The following is a 21,242-nucleotide window of genomic DNA, read 5'->3' as shown; positions in this document are numbered from 1 at the left end:
CAGGATGCTGCCATCAAGCCAAAAAGACATTCTGCCTATCACACAAATGAGTAATGTGATATATGAATTTCAATGCCAGTGTGATGCTAGGTATATAGGCCGTATGTCACAAAGACTGGTGGATCATTTCAAACAACATGTCCCTTTCGCTGTTCACAACCGGCAAGGTACAGGCTGTACCCAACCAGCCCATGCTTGCAAAACTCAAAACACAGTGTCCAACATTAGATGTGATTCCGCGATTGGACAACATTTGCTAAATAATCCACAGTGTGCTAAGAATTACGCTGACAACCAATTTAAGATTATCAGTAGGGCTCGCAGTGTGGTGCATTTGCGTGTACTGGAAGCTACATATATTAATACATAGGGCTATGTTCTTTGCAGACAGAAAGAACATGTACACAGATTGTGCCTGTTTCAGCTAAACAAAATAAGTGACAGCCATTCGCTGGTTCATTCCTCAAGGCAATGGCTTGACCAATCAGAGTTATGCTGCCTGGTTTAAATTTCAAAACTTGGCAGTTAACTGTCAGTCACCATTAACTGGTGCATTCTCCATGGCAACGTCTCTACCAATCAGAGCTCACTTGCCAACCAATCAGCACTCTTTTCTCATACAGTATAAAGTTGTTGTTTTCCCTCACATTGGTACTCTTGCGGACTGTCCTGATGAGTACAAGATGAAAAGCTTCGACATGTCTTTATTTTCAGCAATACTCAAGTTCTGTAGTACCAAACGACTATTTACAATGGAATTAATCCAGAGCACAGTGATCTTTTTGTACGGGTGAAAGGGGAGGGTAGTTTTGAACTAGTAAGGGAAATGAAATGAAAAGCATATCAGAAGAAAGTGCTCGTAACTTTTACTGGCACATACTTAAAAGAATTAAAAGGCCAAAAATGGCTTACAGCATTTGGGCGGGAAATACAACTGCAATAATGGGACCACGCATGTTGAACACAACAAAGCAAATTCTAAAGTTTTATTGAAAAGTGTTGAATATTCATTAGGTAATCATGAGTGGAGTGTAATAAGTGAGAAAGAGCCATCTAGGATTTGACAGCCAATCTCTCAAACACAAGCTATCTAACACAATCTCTGAATGATAAGACTTTGGGAGAATGCAAGTTAAACAGCTTGTTTTCATCAATAGAGAAATCAAACAAAAGCTTTGACATTTGTGTCTCTGAATATTGGCTACTGCCAGACAGGCATTCCGTATGAATACATTAAGTGTTGGCCAGAAATATTAAGATCAAAATAGGACAAAGATATGATACTATCTAAAATAAAAGCAAAATACTGCGGATGCTGGAAATCTGAAATAGAAACAGAAAGTGCTGGAAATACTCAGCAGGTCTGGCATCATCTGTGGAGAGGTTAGAAATGTAATAGGTTTTAATCAAATAATGCGGGGGTGGAAGGTAAAGAGAACAAAGGGGAAGGTGTGTGATAGGACAGAGGGCCGGAGAGATTAACTAACAAGGACGTCATGGAGCACAGGTAAAGAGAGCATGCTAATGGTGTGGTGAAAGATAGGGAATTAGAGCAGAGAGTGTTAATGACAGAATAATGAACAGCCCTAGCCAAAAGCATAATCATGAAAAACCAAGTTTAAGGCAGGCACATGGTAAAAAAATTATAAAGCAAAATAAAATAAAATAATAATAAAGGGGCCAGTCATGCTCTGAAATTATTGAACTCAATGTTCAGTCCGGTAGTCTGTAGCGTGCCTAATTGGAAAATGAGGTGCTGTTCCTCGAGCTTGCGTTGATGCTCACTGGAGCACTGCAGCTATGAAGTGAGACTGAAAAGGTGAGGGTTGTTTTCCTTGGAGCAGAGAAGGCTGAGGGGGGACCTGATTGAGGTGTACAAGATTATGAGGGGCATTGATAGGTTAGATAGGATAAACAGTGGGTCGGCAAACTGACAAACAAGATAAAATAAACACAAAAAAAAAAGAAAAAATAACTAAAAATAAAAGTGAAATGGGGGGGTGGTCATGCTCTGAAATTATTGAACTCAATGTTCAGTCCGGCAGGCTGTAGTGTGCCGAATCGGTAAATGAGGTGCTGTTCCTCGAGCTTGCGTTGATGCTCACTGGAACACTGCAGCAGACGCAGGATTGTGGGCATGAGAGCAGGGGTGTGTGTTGAAAAGACAAGCAACCAGAAGCTCAGTGTCATGCCTGCAACTGAGCGGAGGTGTTCCACAGAGCAGTCACCCAAATTGCATTTGGTCTCCCCAATGTAGAGGAGACCGCATTGTAGGCAACGAATACAGTATACTAAATTGAAAGAAGTACAAGTAAATCTCTGCTTCACCTGAAAGGAGTGTTTGGGGAAAGAGGAGGTAAAAGGGCAGGTATTACGCCTCCTGCGATTGCATGGGAAGGTGCCATGGAAAGGGAATGAAGTGTTGGGGGTAATGGAGGAGTGGACCAGGGTGTCGCGGAGGAAACAATCCCTTCGGAATGCTGACGGGAGGGGAAGATGTGTTTGGCAGTGGCATCACACTGGAGGTGGCAGAAAGGTGGAGGATGATCATTTGGATGTGTAGGGTGGTGGGGGGGGGTGGTGGAAGTGAGGACAAGGGGAACCCTGTCGTGATTCTAGGAGGGAGGGGAAGGAGTGAGGACGGAAGTGCGGGAAATGGTTTGGACACAGTTGAGGGCCCTGTCAACCACAGTAAGGGGGGAACCCTCGGTTGAGAAAAAACGAAGACATATCAGAAGCACTGTTGTGGAAGGTTGCATCAATGATAATATCTGCCTGTTCAGGCGGATGCTAAAGATCCCGCGGCATTATTCGAAACAGAACAGGATCCTGATCAACATCCCTCCCTCAACCAACAACAGATCATTTTTCTCATTCGCTGTTTTAAAAAAGGGGAGGGGGATAAACCCAACCACTACCAGCCAGTCGGTTTAACATCAGTGGTGGGAAACATAGAATCATAGAATGGTTACAGCACAGAAGGAGGCCACTTGACCCATCATGTACCAGTCAGCACTCTGCAAGAGCAACTCACCTAGTCCCACTCCCGAGCCTTTCCCCCGTAGCCCTGCAAATTTTTTCTCTTCAAGTAATTGTCCAATTTTCTTTTGTAAGCCTTGCTTGAATCTCCCTCCACTTTCAGGCAGTGCATTCCAGATCCTAACCACTCGCTGCATAAAAAGATTTTTCCTCATGTCACCTCTGGTTCTTTTGCCAAACACCTCTGGCTCGGGATCCTTCAGCTAATAGGAACAGTTTCTCTCTATCTACTCTGTCCAGACCCCTCATGATTTTGAATACCTCTATCAAATCTCCTCTTAATCTTCTCTTCTCCAAGGATTACCGTCCCAGCTTTTCCAATCTATCCATGTACCTGAAATTCTTCAGCCCTGGAACCATTCTCGTCAATCTTTTCTGCACCCTCTCTAATGCTTTCACATTCTTCGGAAAGTGCGGTGCCTAGAACTGGACACAATACTCCAGCTAAGGCCGAACAAATGCTCCACACAGGTTTATCATAACTTTCGTGCTCTTGTACTCGATGCCCCTATTTATAAATTTTACTGCACTGGAAACAAACATTTGGCCCATTGTGCCTGTGCTGGCCCTTTGAAGGAGCTAGCCAATTAGTTCCACCTCCCCTGCCCTTTCCCCATTGCCCTGCAAGTTAACCTTTATAAAACAGAGGCTCGGCCTCAACTGGAACAGCGCACCCACTTCTGGGCATCGCACCCTAAAAAGGATGTGAAGGCCTTATGGCGGGAAGACTTAAGAGAATGGTTCCCGGGATCAGAGGTCTCAGCCATGTGGACAGACTGGCAAAGCTGGGGATGAGCCCTCCGAAAGAGTAGGTCGAGAGGAGACCCGACCGCACTGTTCAAAATCATGGGAAGTCTGGGAAGACCAGACAGAGACAAACCGTTCCCACTGGCAGAAGGGTCAAGAAGCAGAAGACACCGATCCAACGTGAATGGCAAAAGAAACAAAGGCGCCACGGGGAGAAACCTCAATGCAGCACATGGTTAGGATCTGGACTGCTCTGCCTGAGCATGTGGTGGAGGCAGATTCAATAGTGGCTTTCAAAAGAGAATTGGAAAATTATATGAAGACAATAAAGAATTGCAGAGCTATGGGGAAAAGACAGGGGAGTGGGACTAGCTGAGTTGCTCTTGTGGAAAACAGGCACGGGCATGATGGGCTGAATAGCCTCCTTCTGTGTTGTATCCATTCTAAAGATGCTAATTATTTATCCAATGTCCTTTTTGAAAGTTACTATTGAATCTACCTGCACTGCTTCCCCCCCACCACTTCCCCCTGTCAAAGGCAGCTACAATCCAGACCACAACAACTCGCCACGTAAAAACACATTCTCATCTCCCCTCTGGTTCCCCTGCTAACCATCACAAATCTGTGTCATAGAACCATAGAAAAATTATGGCACAGAAGGAGGCCATTCAGCCCGTCATGTCTGCATCGGCTTAGAAAACTAGCCGCCCAATCTATCCCCACTTTCCAGCACCTGGTCCATAGCTTTGCCAATTGCAGCACTTCAGCTACATGTCCAGGTGCCTTTTAAAAGAATTGAGGGTTTCTGCCTCCACCACCATTCCTAGCAATGAATTCCAGACACCCACCACCCTCTTGGTGAAAAAGTTTTTCCTCACGTCCCCGCCAATCCTTCTACCAATAACCTTAAATCTGTGTCTCTGGTCCTCTGGTTACCGACCCTCCCACCACTGGAAACAGCCTCTCCCCATCCACTTCATTAAATCCTTCATGATTCTGAATGCCTCCATCAAATCTCCCCATCCTCTCTGCTCCCAGGAGAACAATCCCAGCCTCTCAATCTCCCCACACAACCAAAATCTCTGATTTCTTGTATAATTCTGGCAAATCTCCTCTGCATCGTCTCCAAGGCTTTGACATCCTTCCTCAAACCCCTCATCATTGGGTTAACTTTGGATATTTTGTGTATTATTTATACAGTTTTCATCTTGCAGGTTACCATTGGAGGGCGAGTTGTGATGGGTCTGAAGGGAGTAGGCAAATTCATTTTGTTCTTCAGTTGCAGAACCTGCACATAGAACTTGACAAGTTCCTGAGAGAAGGCATCCTGAGTTATATTAAAAAAAGTGGGTTGCAGGGTAGCTGGAGTTTACATAGAATTACACAGAATTTAGAATACTGCCTTTCAACCCAATTGATCCATGCCATTAATTACTTTTCCCATGCCTCTTCATCTAACTTGATCAGCATAAATTCTATTCCTTTCTCCCTCATGTGGTTATCCAGCTTTCCCTTAAATGATCTCCTATTTAATCTTATATTTATACTTGCTACTTTTTGATTGGCAAGTAAGCTATTTCTTAGCCTTTTTTAAGATTCTAGGGTACCTGGGACCTGTGCTATTTTAGTTGCAGATTAACCTAATTACAATTTGGGATGATATGGTTTGGGATGTATCCATCTCTTTTGCATTAATAAAGGTTTGGATCCTTTCCTTCTGATTTCTGATTAAATGAAGCCAAGGAAATAATGGCCTCAGCTACCGTTTGTCAAGCGTGTTCTGTATCCAAATAGCAGTCAGATGGGACGGCTGTGAGGGGACTCAGGTTAGGTCCATCTGATTGACAGTCCATTGTATAGTTTAACGTTACCCGTATTGAAGCTCATTCTGGTAGTTTATTCTAAGTTTCTAAGCTCATTCTAAAGTTTGATAATGGAGAAACTGAGCGTCACTGAATTCCACCAACATTAATACAAAGAGTGGGAAAATCATAGAAATGCTACAGCACAGGAAGAGGTCATTCTGCCATCGTGCCTTTGCTGGATTTTTGAAAGCTATACAATTATTCCCACTCTCCCACTCTTTCCCCATAGCCCTGAAGCATTTCACCCCTTTCAGTTGTATACACAAACCTTTTTTAAAGGTTACTATTAAATCTGCTTCCACCACCCTTTCAGGCAGCGCACTTCAGATCATAACAACTTGCTGCTTTTAAAAATAACTCCTCATCTCCCCTCTCCTTTTGCTAATTATCTCAAAACTATGTCCTCTGGTTACTGACTGTTGTGTCTTCTGGTTCCCGTAAGTTAGAAATAATCACACTTTAGACTTAGAAATGCCGGAGCTCTTTGTTTTTATTAATAGGGCTCTCCATACCGCTTGGTAGGAACCTCTAGACCAATGTAGTGTTACATGTCACATGACTCTAGTGAAGCAGTGAATGTAGCACCCTGGAACATACTTACTCATAACAATTAGTTCCTGGCTAACTAGTTCCTAGCTCTTTACAAATAATGTAACAATATAAACATTCCTCTTTCTTTAAAAACATAATGCCTCTATATTAATATAACTATTACAATCATTAACTTTTTTTCTGAACTAAAGAAGATTAACCATCAATTTTTAGAAATAAACTGAACCTCTTTTAGAGTTTTATAGTGTGTATTATTTTCTAAAAATATGATTCACAGTATCGCTCAAGTGGAAAGATGTTGTGCCTTTATCTTGTAGATTTGGCATTCGTTGATCTCAGTGGCGAGTTGACACACTGTACAGGTGATGTTGTTCCTGTTGCTCTTGGTGTTGTAGGAGTCGTGCTTGCTGTTGCTAATGTTATGTCACTTGCTGGTGATGTTGATGTTGACTCACTGGATAGTGATATTTCCAGTGTTGTTGACGATCTTTTCTGTTTATCCAGCTCAGGTGTTGGTCGACTATGGACCCTGTTCCTTCTCATTTGGTTACCGGTTTCGGTCTCAATGATATATGACCTTGGAGTCTCAGCTTCATCAACAACTTTTGCTGGGCTCCAGGTTTTCATGATTGGATCCTGTACGTGTACAGTTTGTCCTTTCAACAGCTCAGGTAGGGATTTAGCATACTTGTTGAAGTGCCTGTGCTTCAGTGAGTTGTTGCCTCACTTCCTCCTGGTCACTTGCAGAAAAATCTTGCTTGGCAGAGGTGTCTTATATTTTCTTCCATTCAACAATTCTGCAACTGATTTCATGTCAGTCTTGAGAGGTGTGGATTGGAGTGACAATAAGGTCAATTTTGGTTCTTCCTTAGTCTTGATATTTCTCAAGGGTTCTTTTGACTGCCTGAATGTGTCTTTCCATAACCCATGTCCCCGTGGGTAGTGTGGTGATGAGGTGATGATGTTGAACCCATACTGTTCAGTGAATTCCTTAAATTCTCTGGATGTCAATTGGGTGCCATTGTCACATTATTAATCTTTCAGGAATCCCTTGCTCAGTGAACAGAACACATACAACTGAGAGGAATGTTGTGGCTCTCAAGTCTTTCACCTTCTGGAACTTTGAGCAGTAGTCTGCGACTATGAGATACCATTCTTGATTGTGTGTGAATAAGTTGTCTGCTATAGTATGCCATGGTCTGGGTGGTACTTCAGTAGCTATCATCTCCTCTTTCTGTTGTGCATTTCTGTACTTCTGGCATACATTGCATGTAGACACCATATTTTCGATATCTTTGTATATGCCTATCCAGTACACAGCTGATCTGGCTCTGAGCTTACACTTCTCCATTCCCATATGGCCTTCATGTATCTTTTGGAGAAGTTCTTCCTGCATTGTTTTGGGTATGATTATTCTGGATCCGGTCAGCAGAACACCATCTTCTAGTGAGATGTCATCTCTGATAGACCAGTACTGCTGTATTGCTGGCTGTGTGTGCTGTATCCTATCAGGCCATCCCTGGATCACTTGCTGAGAGAGTATCTGCAACTCCTCATCTTTGCTGCTCTCATCTCTAATTTGACTCGGTTTCAATGGGGTTACATTCACTAGGTAATGAATCTTTATGCCCTGATCTTCTAGCTCGTGTTTCTCCTGTGGTGATAACCAAGATAGGGTGTCTGCCAGCACCATTTCTCTTCCTGGCTTATATTTCAGAGTGAAATCATAACTCTGAAGCCTCAAGAGTAACCTCTGCAGTCTTGCTGGTGCTTTACATAGATTTTTCTTGTAGATCAGCTCCAGTAGACGCTGATCACTCTCCACTGTGAACTTCCTCCCATAGTGATATGTGTGGAACTTCTCACATCCATACACGACTGCCAAAAGCTCTCTTTGTATATTGGGATATCTGGTCTCAGCTGATGGCAGAGCTTTGGATGCAAATGCTATTGGCTTTCCCTCTTGTACCAGGGCTGCTTCCAGTCCTTTTGTAGAAGCATCGACTTGCAGAATGGCAGGTTTCTTTCTTCCGTAGTTCCCCTCCAAGCCACACACCATCCTGACTTGGAACTGTATCACTGTTCCTTCAAAATCATTGTGCCAAAATCCGGGAACTCCCTAGTACTGTTGGTGTACCTACACCCCAAGGACTGCAGCAGTTCAAGAAGGTGGTTCATCACCACCTTCTCAAAGGCAATTAGGGGTGGGCAATAAATGCTGGCCTAGCCAGCGACACCCACATCCCTCAAACGAATAAAAAAAATGACAGACATCTCCTTGCATACTACCTTTTTGAGTTTGTTGAAACTCCTGTCGTGTGACTCTGACAACTGGGGGTACTCTACATCTTCTTTCATCAGCTCCCACAGGTTTGCTGTGTCTTCTGACATATGCAGTATGAAGGAGCTCATGTATTGGATCAAGCCAAGGAAACTTCTCAACTCTCTCTTACCTCTTTGGGTTTCCATCCCAGAGATAGCTGAGATTCTTTGAGGGCTCGGCTTGACTCCGTCACGGTTGTACACCATTCCAAAGAACTGGAATTCTGTCACCTTCACAATGCATTTGTCTGTGTTTAGCTTGATCCCAGCTTTTCTGGTTCTATCCATGGCTTCATGTCTTCATGTCTTTTCCGTCTACACCATGTATCTGGATATCATCCGCTGTGCCGACTGCTCCTTTGCATCCCCTGTATGTCTCATCTACTTTCTGCTGGAACACATCCTGGCTCACTTTAAAGCCAAAAGGTAGACACAGGAATTTGTACCATCCAAAGGGAGTGTTGAATGTTGTCAACAGCAGAGATTCCTTGTCACACTTCACATTCCAGTAGCCGTTTCTGGCATCAAGTTTGCTGAAAACCTTTGCCCCTGCCAGTGCTGGTGTGATTTTTTCCAACGTTGGAATAGGGTAGTGATCCATCTTTATTGCTTGGTTAAGATCTTTGGGATCTAGGCAAATTCTTAGCTGTCCATTTGGGTTCTCTGGCACCACAATAGAATCTACCCAATCTGTAGGCTCTGTGACTCTGGCGATCACCTTCTTTTCTTCCATTTCTTGGAGCTCTCTTTCAAGCTTTCCTGTTAGTTCTATTGGTACTTTACATGGAGGATGAATCACTGGTTTCATCGCTGGGTCAATAGTGATGTGATACTCAAAATCTTTGACACATCCAACCGTCTCACCAAAACACTCTGGGTACATTTGTACCAGATCTTCTTTGCTTCTGATCGGAGGGCACTTTTCAATGGGTGTACTATCCTCAACCCTCAGTGTCGCCTCCCTCACCTCATGGTTTACTGAGATAATCTGCAGTTCTTCACAACTGCTCAACCCCAGGATAGCTGGACCATCTGTTTCAGTGTTATAGAACATGCAGTTAACATCTTTTCCTTTGTGTCTCCCTCTGATTTGGGTTGTTTCTAGCTGTCGAATCTCAGTTCCCCCGTATGGCGTTAGCACGATGCTGTTCAGTTTCAGAGTATTTTTCCTTGGATAACCATTTTCTTCCAAATTTTCAGGAAAGATCTTCTGTCTGAGCAGGATGATGTCACTCTATACTCCAGTATCAATCTTCACCTTCAGATTTATCATTGTGGCCTTATTTCTCACTCTGTTCCTGTTCTGAATGGTTGTGCGAATTTCTTTTCTCTGGGAACTGTCACAGCCAGACATTTCATGCAGTTGTATGGTTCCTATGTCTATAGCGTTCTCAAACTCATTGTCATCTTTCAGGGTATGGATCTCTTGGTTTCTTTTCCTACTCATTCGCCCTGTTGCTCTATCTCTGGTGACTCATCTATTCACTTTCTTCCTTTGTTCTGAACATCTTTTCTCAATGATTTGCCTTTCCACAAGCTCTGCAGATTGATTCATATGCAGGACATTTCCTTATCCGTGTGAATTCATGTGGTCATCCATAGCTCCTGCATGTCTTTGTCTGTCTGGTATGCATTCTTTTATTGCTGTTTCACCGCCTCAACATGGCTGCCTTTCTTTTGTCTTCACTGAAGGCTAGCCATTTGGGTAGTCAGTGTCTTCATCTGTCTGCTCGTGGTCTGGCAGTGTCTACAGCTTGTGAGCTTCTCCTTCCCAGTTAGAGCTTTTTGTACTTCAGGGTGTGCAGAATCCAAAATTAGCTGAGCTATCGGCCTTTCATCTGTGTCTTTAAATTTACATTTTCTGGCTGCATTTTTCAATCTTGTTATGAAATTGTCAATAATTGTCACCTAGTTCCTGTCTGAGGCCTTGAAATTCATATCGGTATATCCAATGATTTGATTTTGGCTGGAGATGAGAGCTGAATATTTCAAAGATTTTGTCTGGATTTCTGCTGTCCCCTTAACTCAGCTCCCAGCTATTAACTAAATTTAATCCTTTATATCCTGACCACAGAAGGATATAACTTGACCCTCTCTTCTTTGCTAGTGCCTTTTAGAAAACTACTGAATGTCAATCTGCAATTTTGTTTATAAACTTCTCAAGTGCCTTTATGACATCATCAGCTTCCCAATTCATTATGGGCTGTAGCTGTGCATTCGTTGCCTGTCAGCAGCCATTTTGTTTTTGCACGATTCACTGACTCTCTGGCACTAATGTGGGTCAATTTTTTCAATCTGATTCAGCATTGAATTAGTTTAAAATGTTTTAGGCTTACTCACAGACACCTGCTGTCACCATATTATGTCTTCTATTTCCCATGCATTAGAAATAATCACACTTTAGACTTAGAAATGCTAGAGCTCTTTATTTTTAATACAGCTGCTTGGTAGGAATTCCTAGACCGGTGTAGTGCTACATGTCACATGACTCCAGTGCAGCAGTGAATGTAGCAGCCTGAACACACACATAACAATTAGTTTCTAGCTCTTTCCAAATAATATAATATATAACACCAGCCCTCCAGCCACTGGAAACTATTTTTCCTAATGTACACTATCAAAACCCCTCATAGGGACAGAAATCTTTTAATACAAAGCCTAATACTGAGCACAAAATATAATGTATATAATTGCTTCTTGCGCAATAACTTGAAAAATAGATGAAAAATATCCATTCCGGCAATTAATATCTAGTTTTATTTATTCATCTAGTGGTTCTCCTGTGGCATTTCTCAGACTAAGTTGGACAATGCACTGTCTTAGAAGGAGTGAAGTAATGCATGAGATATTGGCCAATTGGCAAAGCACATCTGTTGTCCCTTTTAAGAGCACAAATTCTCATTGTTGTGTGAACAGAGCCTCAAGTCAGTCAAAGTTTAATTGTTCAGTCAGGGAAGCGTGCAAGTTCTTACAACAGTCAGCTTCAGGTTCCAACTAAGAAGGACAAAGCATTTTAAAATTGCACTTTTGTAAAACAGCTGTATTTCTAAAATATGTTAGATGATGCAGTTGGAATTTTTTGCAGAGAATTATTTGTGATCTAATTGCCACTTCAGTTAATAGTCAACCACATTTGTGTGGCACTAGATTCACATATAAAACAGACTAGATTAAGACAGCAGGCTTCCTTCCCTAATGGGCTTGCTAAACCGGTTGGAGTGCTGTGGTCACTCTTGCTGATCCCAGACTTCAAAAAACACTGAATTCAAATTGCCGAGGTGGGATTTGAACCCTCTAACTCTGTAACAAGACCACTGTACTACCGTACCTATAAAGTACATGACACAGTTTGTGCTGGAGCAAAGCCAAGGACCCTTTGCTGTTCCGTTAATTGTCATTATGTGACAACACAAAAGCAAATTATGGCGTACTTTTCCTACCACTGTTTATCACTGCAGAGCAATAATGGCACTGTGTCTCAGAAGTGATTCTTAATGAAACGTGAAATCTGTTTTCATTTTGTTGCACATAAAGGAAGTAACTAAAGAAATGTGTTGCCCAGTACCCAGTTAATGATGTTAACTGCAATTAAAGCTTGTGATTAATCAAAGTTATTGAACAATTTCGACACAGTAATTCTGCCCACTGAATTAGGCTAGAACTTCCCCAACGGGGAGTAAAGGACTCATCCAGAGAGGCTGAGAAAGTCCTAGATGATTAAAGGAGTTGATAGGGTAGATAGAGAAACTATTTCTTTCGGTGGGGGAGTGTAGAACAAGAAGGTATAACTTTAAAATTAGAGTATGGCCATTCAGGGGTGATGTCAGGAAGAAGGTCTTCATACAAAGAGTTGTGGAAATCTGGAACTCTCTCCCCAAGAAAGCTGTTGAGGCTAGGGAATCAATTAAAAATGTCAAAACTGATTGACCGATTTTTGTTAGCTCTGGGATATTAAGGGGTAACTTGAGTTAAGCGACCGATCAGCCATGATCTAATACTTCTTCCTGGTGGTTGAAGTGTCGAACTCTCTCCCTCAAAAAAGCAGTAGATACTAGTTCAATTAATAGTTTCAAATCTGAAACTGATAGGTTTTTGCTAGCCGATGGTATTAAGGGATATGGAGCCAAGGTGGGTGGATGGAGTTGGGATACTGATCGGCCATTATCTCCATGAATGGGGGAACAGGCTCAAGCGAATGAATGGTCTACTCCTGTTCCTAAGATGCAAATAATTATTGGGGTTGTACAAATATTTCATGCAGCCATACCAAATTCCTTAGTGTGCTAACCCATTCAGTGCAGATGTAGAATTTGACTGATAACATTTTGATGTTAGTGTGAGATCAGCACTGAGCAGCAATCCTAGCCCCCTGTGCAGCTCAGTAACAAACCCATGTGATCCTATTTCTGATCAATCCAGTGTACAAATGTGCCTGGTATGGATTTTGTCTGGTATGAGTTATAAGCGCCACGAATCCCAAAATTCACCAGCTATAATATATTTAAGTTGGTCATAAATCACCCAGTAATGATCCTGGCAACACCTGCTATTGCCATTGCCCCTAGTGGTGCCCTGTTACTTATAAAAAGGCCTTGGAGAGGATGTAGAGGAGATTTACTAGAATGGTGCCAGGGACGAGGGACTTCAGTTATATGGAGTGCTGAGAGAAGCTGGGATTGTTCTCCTTAGAGTAAATAAAGTTAAGGGGGAATTTAACAGAGGTGTTTAAAATTATGAATTGTTTTGCTAGAGTAGATAGGGAGAAACTGTTTCCACTGGCAGGAGAACCAAATGAGGTCAGTGGAGAGTAAGGATGTAGTAACTAAAGCCTGTAAGGAACTAGATAATGAAGTCAGCGTGACTAAGGGAAAGAGTAGGCAGGGAGCAGATGATGAAAGCAAAGGGACTGGTGGTCTGAGGTGTATTTGTTTTAATGCAAGAAGTGTAGTAGGTAAGGCAGATGAACTTAGGGCTTGGATTAGTACCTGGGAGTATGATGTTATTGCTATTACTGAGACTTGGTTAAGGGAAGGGCATGATTGGCAACTAAATATCCCAGGATACCGATGCTTCAGGCGGGATAGAGAGGGAGGTAAAAGGGGTGGAGGAGTTGCATTACTGGTCAAAGAGGATATCACAGCTGTGCTGAAGGAAGGCACTATGGAGGACTCGAGCTGTGAGGCAATATGGGCAGAACTCAGAAATAGGAAGGGTGCGGTAACAATGTTGGGGCTGTACTACAGGCCTCCCAACAGCGAGCGTGAGATAGAGGTACAAATATGTAAACAGATTATGGAAAGCTGTAGGAGCAACAGGGTGGTGGTGATAGGAGATTTTAATTTTCCCAACATTGACCTGGGATTCACTTAATGTTAGAGGTCTAGACGGAGCAGAATTTGTAAGGAGCATCCAGGAGGGTTTTCTAGAGCAGTATGTAAATAGTCCAACTCGGGAAGGGGCCATACTGGACCTGGTGTTGGGAAATGAGCCGGGCCAGGTGGTTGACGTTTCAGTAGGGGACTACTTTGGGAATAGTGATCACAATTCCGTAAGTTTTAGAATACTCATGGACAAAGATGAGAGTGGTCCAAAAGGAAGAGTGCTAAATTGGGGCAAGGCCAACTATACCAAAATTCGGCAGGAGCTGGGGAATGTAGATTGGGAGCAGCTGTTTGAAGGTAAATCCACTTTTGATATGTGGGAGGCTTTTAAAGAGAGGTTGATTAGCATGCAGGAGAGACATGTTCCTGTGAAAATGAGGGGTAGAAATGGCAGGATTAGGGAACCATGGATGACAGGTGAAATTGTGAGACTAGCTAAGAGGAAAAAGGAAGCACACATAAGGTCTAGGCGGCTGAAGAAAGACGAAGCTTTGAAAGAATATCGGGATTGTAGGCGCAATCTGAAACGAGGAATTAAGAGGGCTAAAAGGGGTCATCAAATATCTTTAGCAAACAGAGTTAAGGAAAATCCCAAAGCCTTTTATTCATATATAAGGAGCAAGAGGGTAACTAGAGAAAGGATTGGCCCACTCAAGGACAAAGGAGGAAAGTTATGCGTGGAGTCAGAGAAAATGGGTGAGATTCTAAACGAGTACTTTGCATCGGTATTCACCGAGGAGAGGGACATGACGGATGTTGAGGTTAGGGACAGATGTTTGATTACTCTAGGTCAAGTCGGCATAAGGAGGGAGGAAGTGTTGGGTATTCTAAAAGGCATTAAGGTGGACAAGTCCCCAGGTCCGGATGGGATCTATCCCAGGTTACTGTGGGAAGCGAGAGAGGAAATAGTTGGGGCCTTAACAGATATCTTTGCAACATCCTTAAACACGGGTGAGGTCCCTGAGGACTGGAGAATTGCTAATGTTGTCCCCTTGCTTAAGAAGGGTAGCAGGGAAAATCCAGGTAATTATAGACCGGTGAGCCTGACGTCAGTGGTAGGGAAGCTGCTGGAGAAGATACTGAGGGATAGGATCTATTCCCATCTGGAAGAAAATGGGCTTATCAGTGATAGGCAACATGGTTTTGTGCAGGGAAGGTCATGTCTTACCAACTTAATAGAATTCTTTGAGGAAGTGACAAAGTTGATTGATGAGGGAAGGGCTGTAGATGTCATATACATGGACTTCAGTAAGGCGTTTGATAAGGTTCCCCATGGTAGGCTGATGGAGAAAGTGAAGGCGCATGGGGTCCAAGGTGTACTAGCTAGATGGATAAAGAACTGGCTGGGCAACAGGAGACAGAGAGTAGCAGTGGAAGGGAGTTTCTCAAAATGGAGACGTGTGACCAGTGGTGTTCCACAGGGATCCGTGCTGCAACCACTGTTGTTTGTGATATACATAAATTATTTGGAGGAAAGTATAGGTGGTCTGATTAGCAAGTTTGCATGACGACACTAAGATTGGTGGAGTAGCAGATACTGAAGGGGACTGTCAGAGAATACAGCAGAATATAGATAGATTGGAGAGTTGGGCAGAGAAATGGCAGATGGAGTTCAATCAGGGCAAATGCGAGGTGATGCATTTTGGAAGATCCAATTCAAGAGTGAACTATACAGTAAATGGAAAAGTCCTGGGGAAAATTGATGTACAGAGAGATTTGGGTGTTCAGGTCCATTGTTCCCTGAAGGTGGCAACGCAAGTCAATAGAGTGGTCAAGAAGGCATACGGCATGCTTTCCTTCATCGGATGGGGTATTGAGTACAAGAGTTGGCAGGTCATGTTACAGTTGTATAGGACTTTGGTTCGGCCACATTTGGAATACTGCGTACAGTTCTGGTCGCCACATTACCAAAAGGATGTGGATGCTTTGGAGAGGGTGCAGAGGAGGTTCACCAGGATGTTGCCTGGTATGGAGGGCGCTAGCTATGAAGAGAGGTTGAGTAGATTAGGATTATTTTCATTAGAAAGACGGAGGTTGAGGGGGGACCTGATTGAGGTGTACAAAATCATGAGAGGTATAGACAGGGTGGATAGCAAGAAGCTTTTTCCCCAGAGTGGGGGATTCAATTACAAGGGGACACGAGTTCAAAGTGAAAGGGGAAAAGTTTAGGGGGGATATGCGTGGGAAGCTCTTTACGCAGAGGGTGGTGGGTGCATGGAACGCATTACCAGCGGAGGTGGTAGACGCGGGCACGATAGCGTCTTTTAAGATGTATCTAGACAGATACACGAATGGGCAGGAAGTAAAGAGATACAGACCCTTAGAAAATGGGCGACAGGTTTAGATAGAGGATTTGGATCGGCGTAGGCTTGGAGGGCCGAAGGGCCTGTTCCTGTGCTGTAATTTTCTTTGTTCTTTGTTCTTTGTTCTTTGAGGGTCAGGAACCAGAGCTCACAGATTTAAGATAGAAAAGAGGGGAGATGAGGAGAAATTCTTTTACACAGCAAGTTGTTATGATCTGGAATGCACATCCCGAAAGGGTGGTGGAAGTAAATTCAATAGTAATTTTCAAAAGTGAATTGGATAAATACTGTAAATGAAAAATTTGCAGGGCTGTGGGGAAAGAGTGAGGAGTTGGGATAGGTGCAATGGGTCAATTAGCCTCCCTTTATTTCCTATGTTCCCTCTGTGCTCTATGATTCTATGAATTAACCTGGGAGTATTTGATGAGAGAGTGTAGAGGGAGCTTTTCTCTGTATCTAATCCACACTGTACCTGACCTGAGAATGTTTGTGACAATATAAAAGGTGTTTTGCTCTGAATCTAATACACGCTGTACCTGCCCGGGGGCACTTGATGGAAGAGTGTAAAGGGAGCTATACTCAGTATATGACCTGTTCTGTACCTGACCTGGTTAGGTCACCATTGGGAGTACGGTGTACAGTTTTGGGATCTCCATTATAGAAAGGAAAACAGAAACAAAGCAGCACAGACTGACTAGGACGTTACTGTGCATTACAGGATATGGTGACAATAAAAGGTTTGAAAACTAAACTTCTGATCACCAGTGCTGAGAAGAGTTAGGGGACATCTTATAGAAGTGTTGAAAGTTCTGAAAGGGTTGAGAGGAGAAACAGTGAAGAGCCATTTCCTCTGGTCAGTGAACGAGACAATAGTTTGAAATTGGTGGAGGTTGGAAGATGCTTTTTAATGCAATTGGTAATTAAAATACAAAGCTGAGTCTATTGGAGCATTTAAGATAATGAGACAAACCCTGAAATACTAAAGGGAAAGAGCAGGGCGTAGGGATTAGAATAGAGAGCTCCAATGTGGATCCCACAACAGCAGGGACAGATTAGGACAAAGGGTCTCTTTCCTGGCTAACATTTCAATGATTCTATGCTCATAATTCAGGATTGTGTTGGTGAATTACAATGATTCTGAAAGGGCTGTGCTCACAAATGTAACGTTAATTTACCTAACTCAATAAGCTAGATAACTCGCTGAACACAAGTAAAAGTTTATGCCTACTACATCATTACTAGTGTTAGTCTTCTCTAGCCTGGAATCCTGGGTGTTCGAGATCAATACAGATACAGACAATGTCTGGCTGATTAACTTAAACATCTGTGTTTGACACGGTAACATTGAAATATAGAACTTAGCTCCCAGAATAAGATTACCGATATTATTAAATATGGAATGTAGCTGATAACATGGTTTCTGATCAATGTCTACTAGCTGGATGCTGACAGAGATGAAGAGGAGGTGTTTTATGATATATCTGTGGCAGTCGACAACAAGCTGTTCCCTACCAAGGACCCTGTCGCAGGTAAGCTTGAAGTTCTGGACAACCATTCGTAATCATGTTGGAGGATGGCAAGTTGAAGAGGAGGCAATTCATGAGAAACATGCGACATTAAAAAGGGGAAAATAGAGTACGAGAGCAAGCTTGCGGGGAACATAAAAACTGACTGTAAAAGTTTCTATAGGTATGTGAAGAGAAAAAGATTGGTGAAGACGAATGTAGGTCCCTTACAGTCAGAAACAGGGGAATTTATTGTGGGGAACAAAGCAATGGCTGACCAACTAAATGCATACTTTGGTTCTGTCTTCACAAAGGAGGACACATATATCATACCAGAAATGTTGGAGAACACAGGGCTTAGTGAGAGAGAGGAACTGAAAGAAATCAGTATTAGTAGACAAATGGTGTTGGGGAAATTGATGGGACTTAAGGCCGATAAATCCCCAGGGCCTGATCGTATGCATCCCAGAGTACTTAAGGAAGTGGCTCTAGAAATAATGGATGCATTGGTGGTCATATTCCAAGATTCTATAGACTCTGGAACAGTTCTTACAGATTGGAGGGTAGCTAATGTAACCCCACTATTTAAAAAGGGAGGTAGAAAGAAAGCAGGGAGTTATAGACCAGTCAGCCTGACGTCAGTAGTGGGGAAAATTCTAGAGTCCATTATCAAAGATTTTATAGCAGAGCACTTGGAGAACAGTGGTAGAATCGGGCAGAGTCAGCATGGATTTATGAAAGGGAAATCATGCTTGACAAATCTACTAGAATTCATCGAGGATGTAACTAGTAGAGTTGATGAGGGGGAGCCAGTGGATGTGGTTTATCTGGACTTTCAGAAGGCTTTCGACAAAGTCCCATATAAGAGATTAGCTTGTAAAATTAAAGCGCATGGGATTGGGGGTAGTGTATTGCGATGGATAGAAAATTGGTTGGTGGACAAGAAACAAAGAGTAGGGATAAATGGGTCTTTTTCCGAATGGCAGGCAGTGACTAGTGGGGTACCGCAGGGATCGGTGCTAGGACCCCAGTATTCACAATATATATTAAAAATTTAGATGAGGGAACTAAATGCAATATCTTCAAATTTGCAGCTGACACAAAACTGGGTGGGTGAGTTGTGAGGAGGATGCAGAGGCGCTTCAGGGTGATTTGGACAAGTTGAGTGAGTGGGCAAATGCCTGGCAGATGCAGTATAATGTGGATAAATGTGAGGTTATCCACTTTGGTAGCAAAAACAGGAAGGCAGATTATTATCTGAACGGCGTTAACCTGAGAGAGGGGAATATGCAACGAGACCTGGGTGTTCTCGTACACCAGTCGCTGAAGGTAAGCATGCAGGTCCAACAGGCGGTAAAAAAGGCAAATGGTATGTCGGCCTTCATAGCGAGAGGATTTGAGTACAGGAGCAGGGATGTCTTGCTGCAATTATACAGGGCCTTGGTGAGGCCACACCTGGAATATTGTGTGCAGTTTTGGTCTCCTTATCTGAGGAAGAATGTTCTTGCGATAGAGGGAATGCAGCGAAGGTTTACCAGATTGATTCCTGGGATGGTGGGACTGAGGTATGAGGAGAGATTGAGTCGGTTAGGATTATATTCGCTGGAGTTCATAAGAGTGAGGGGGGATCTCATAGAAACCTATAAAATTCTAACAGGACCTGACAGGGTAGATGCAGGAAGGATGTTCCCGATGGTGGAGGAGTCCAGAACCAGGGGTCATAGTCTAAGGATACAGGGTAAACCTTTCAGGACTGAGATGAGGAGAAATTTCTTCACCCAGAGAGTGGTGAGCCTGTGGAATTCGCTACCACAGAAAGCAGTTGAGGCCAAAACATTGTATGTTTTCAAGATGGAGTTAGATATAGCTCTTGGGTCTAAAGGGATCAAAGGGTATGGGGCGAAAGCGGGAACAGGCTACTGAGTTGGATGATCAGCCATGATTATAATAAATGGCGGAGCAGGCTCGAAGGGCCGAATGGCCTACTCCTGCTCCTATTTTCTATGTTTCTATTTGTTAACAGTTACAATATGTCAAGTCTGAGTATAAAATAATATTGTCAGCTCCACTCCTCGGTAACAATAAAGCATTTAACAGCCTAGATGAGGCTACGTGATTCTTCCTGTGACACATTATGGAGAAACTTAGACTTTCCAGCCTCAAAAGGAGGCGACTGAGGGGATTTCACGGAGGTTGATTTTAAGTTATGGAACAGGTGGTCCGAATAATTATATGGAACTGAATTGCTAGAGTAGGACAAGGGGACACGGATTCAAGCTAGCAAAAGCCACATTTTGGACTGATATATCAGGAAGCTTTTCATTCCCCCGCCTTCTCCCCATAACCCTGCACGTGCTTCCTTTTCATATAACTGTCTAATTCCCTTTTGAATGCTTCAATTGAACCTGCCTCCACCACGTTCTCAGGCAGCGCATTCCAGACCTTCACCACTCGCTGCGTGAAAAAGTTTTTCCTCATGTCACTTTTGCTTCTCTTATCAAATACTTTAAATCTGTGGCCTCTCGTTCTTGATCCAGCCATCCAATGCATCACAGGTGAGTTGTTCTGTTATTCTTCCATGGGAAGGCCAGCGTTTGTTGCCCATCCCTAATTGCCCTTGACGGCTGGGTGGCTTACTAGGCCATTTCAGAAGGCATTTAAGAGTTAGCCACATTGCCGTTGGTCTGGAGACGCGTGTAGGCCAGACTAGGTAAGGGCTGTAGATTTCCTTCCCTAAAGGGCATTAGTGAACCAAAAGTACTTTTAGGAAAATTGATGATAGTTCTGTGGCACCATTACTGAGTCTAGCTTTTAATTCCCAATGTTTCCTTTATTAATTAATTGAATTTAAACTCCACCAGCTGTCATGATGGGATTTGAACCCAGGTCCCCAGACCTGGGACCTTTCAATCACTGATCTTTGTGACGTTATCACTACACCACCATTCCCCCCCCCTCCCACCTAACCTCACCTGATTTATTTATACAAATTTCCTGTCAGCCTAGATTATGTGTTGTAGTCTCCAGAGAGAGACTTGAACCTACGATCTCTGACTCAAAGGTGAGAGTACTGCTCCAAAGCATTTCGGCTATCCCAGCTCCTTCCAGGACAAGATCTGAGACCTTGCTGATCTGTATGCATCACAGCAAGAGATTTTACCTCAGCATCTGACCTTTGATCTGCTGACAGCCATTTCTACATCCATCAAGCTGTCATTAGTTGAGTGTACAGTAATGAAAGTGGACAGAACTGGCAGGCAGGCTGTGGAGGAGAGAGATGAGCACCTTGAAGCAAAGAATTGCAACTGGATGAAGTTCTGTGAAATGATGACAACTGGAACAAGATTGAGAACACATCCCACCAGGCATTGCAGCATCACACATTCCGGAACTGTCATTCAAATTGACCCTCAGTAATTCCAAACTACTGCTCACTCTCCTCAACTGGATTTGATCATCTGAGGGAATCGGAAAATGTTTTCCGGCATTCTTTTTCCCCTTATTGGCCCAGGGGTTTTTCTTTTTGGC

The 21,242-nt window shown here is 43.1% G+C and overlaps 1 protein-coding gene across 5 annotated transcripts in view; it reads left to right on the top strand.

Moving 5' to 3' along the window:
* ak5 (adenylate kinase 5) overlaps positions 1-21,242 on the top strand; it is an 82,862-nt gene that overhangs the window by 26,747 nt on the left and 34,873 nt on the right. For all 5 annotated transcript variants that reach the window (XM_068036700.1, XM_068036703.1, XM_068036702.1 and 2 more), the window contains one exon: positions 17,648-17,738. In XM_068036700.1, coding sequence (XP_067892801.1) covers positions 17,648-17,738 — 91 coding nt within the window. The remainder of the gene's footprint in view (positions 1-17,647; positions 17,739-21,242) is intronic.

This window comes from Heterodontus francisci, chromosome 8 (genome assembly GCF_036365525.1).
Source record: "Heterodontus francisci isolate sHetFra1 chromosome 8, sHetFra1.hap1, whole genome shotgun sequence".
Classification (NCBI taxonomy): Eukaryota; Metazoa; Chordata; class Chondrichthyes; order Heterodontiformes; family Heterodontidae; genus Heterodontus; species Heterodontus francisci.
This window is presented reverse-complemented; position numbering and strand designations above follow the sequence as displayed.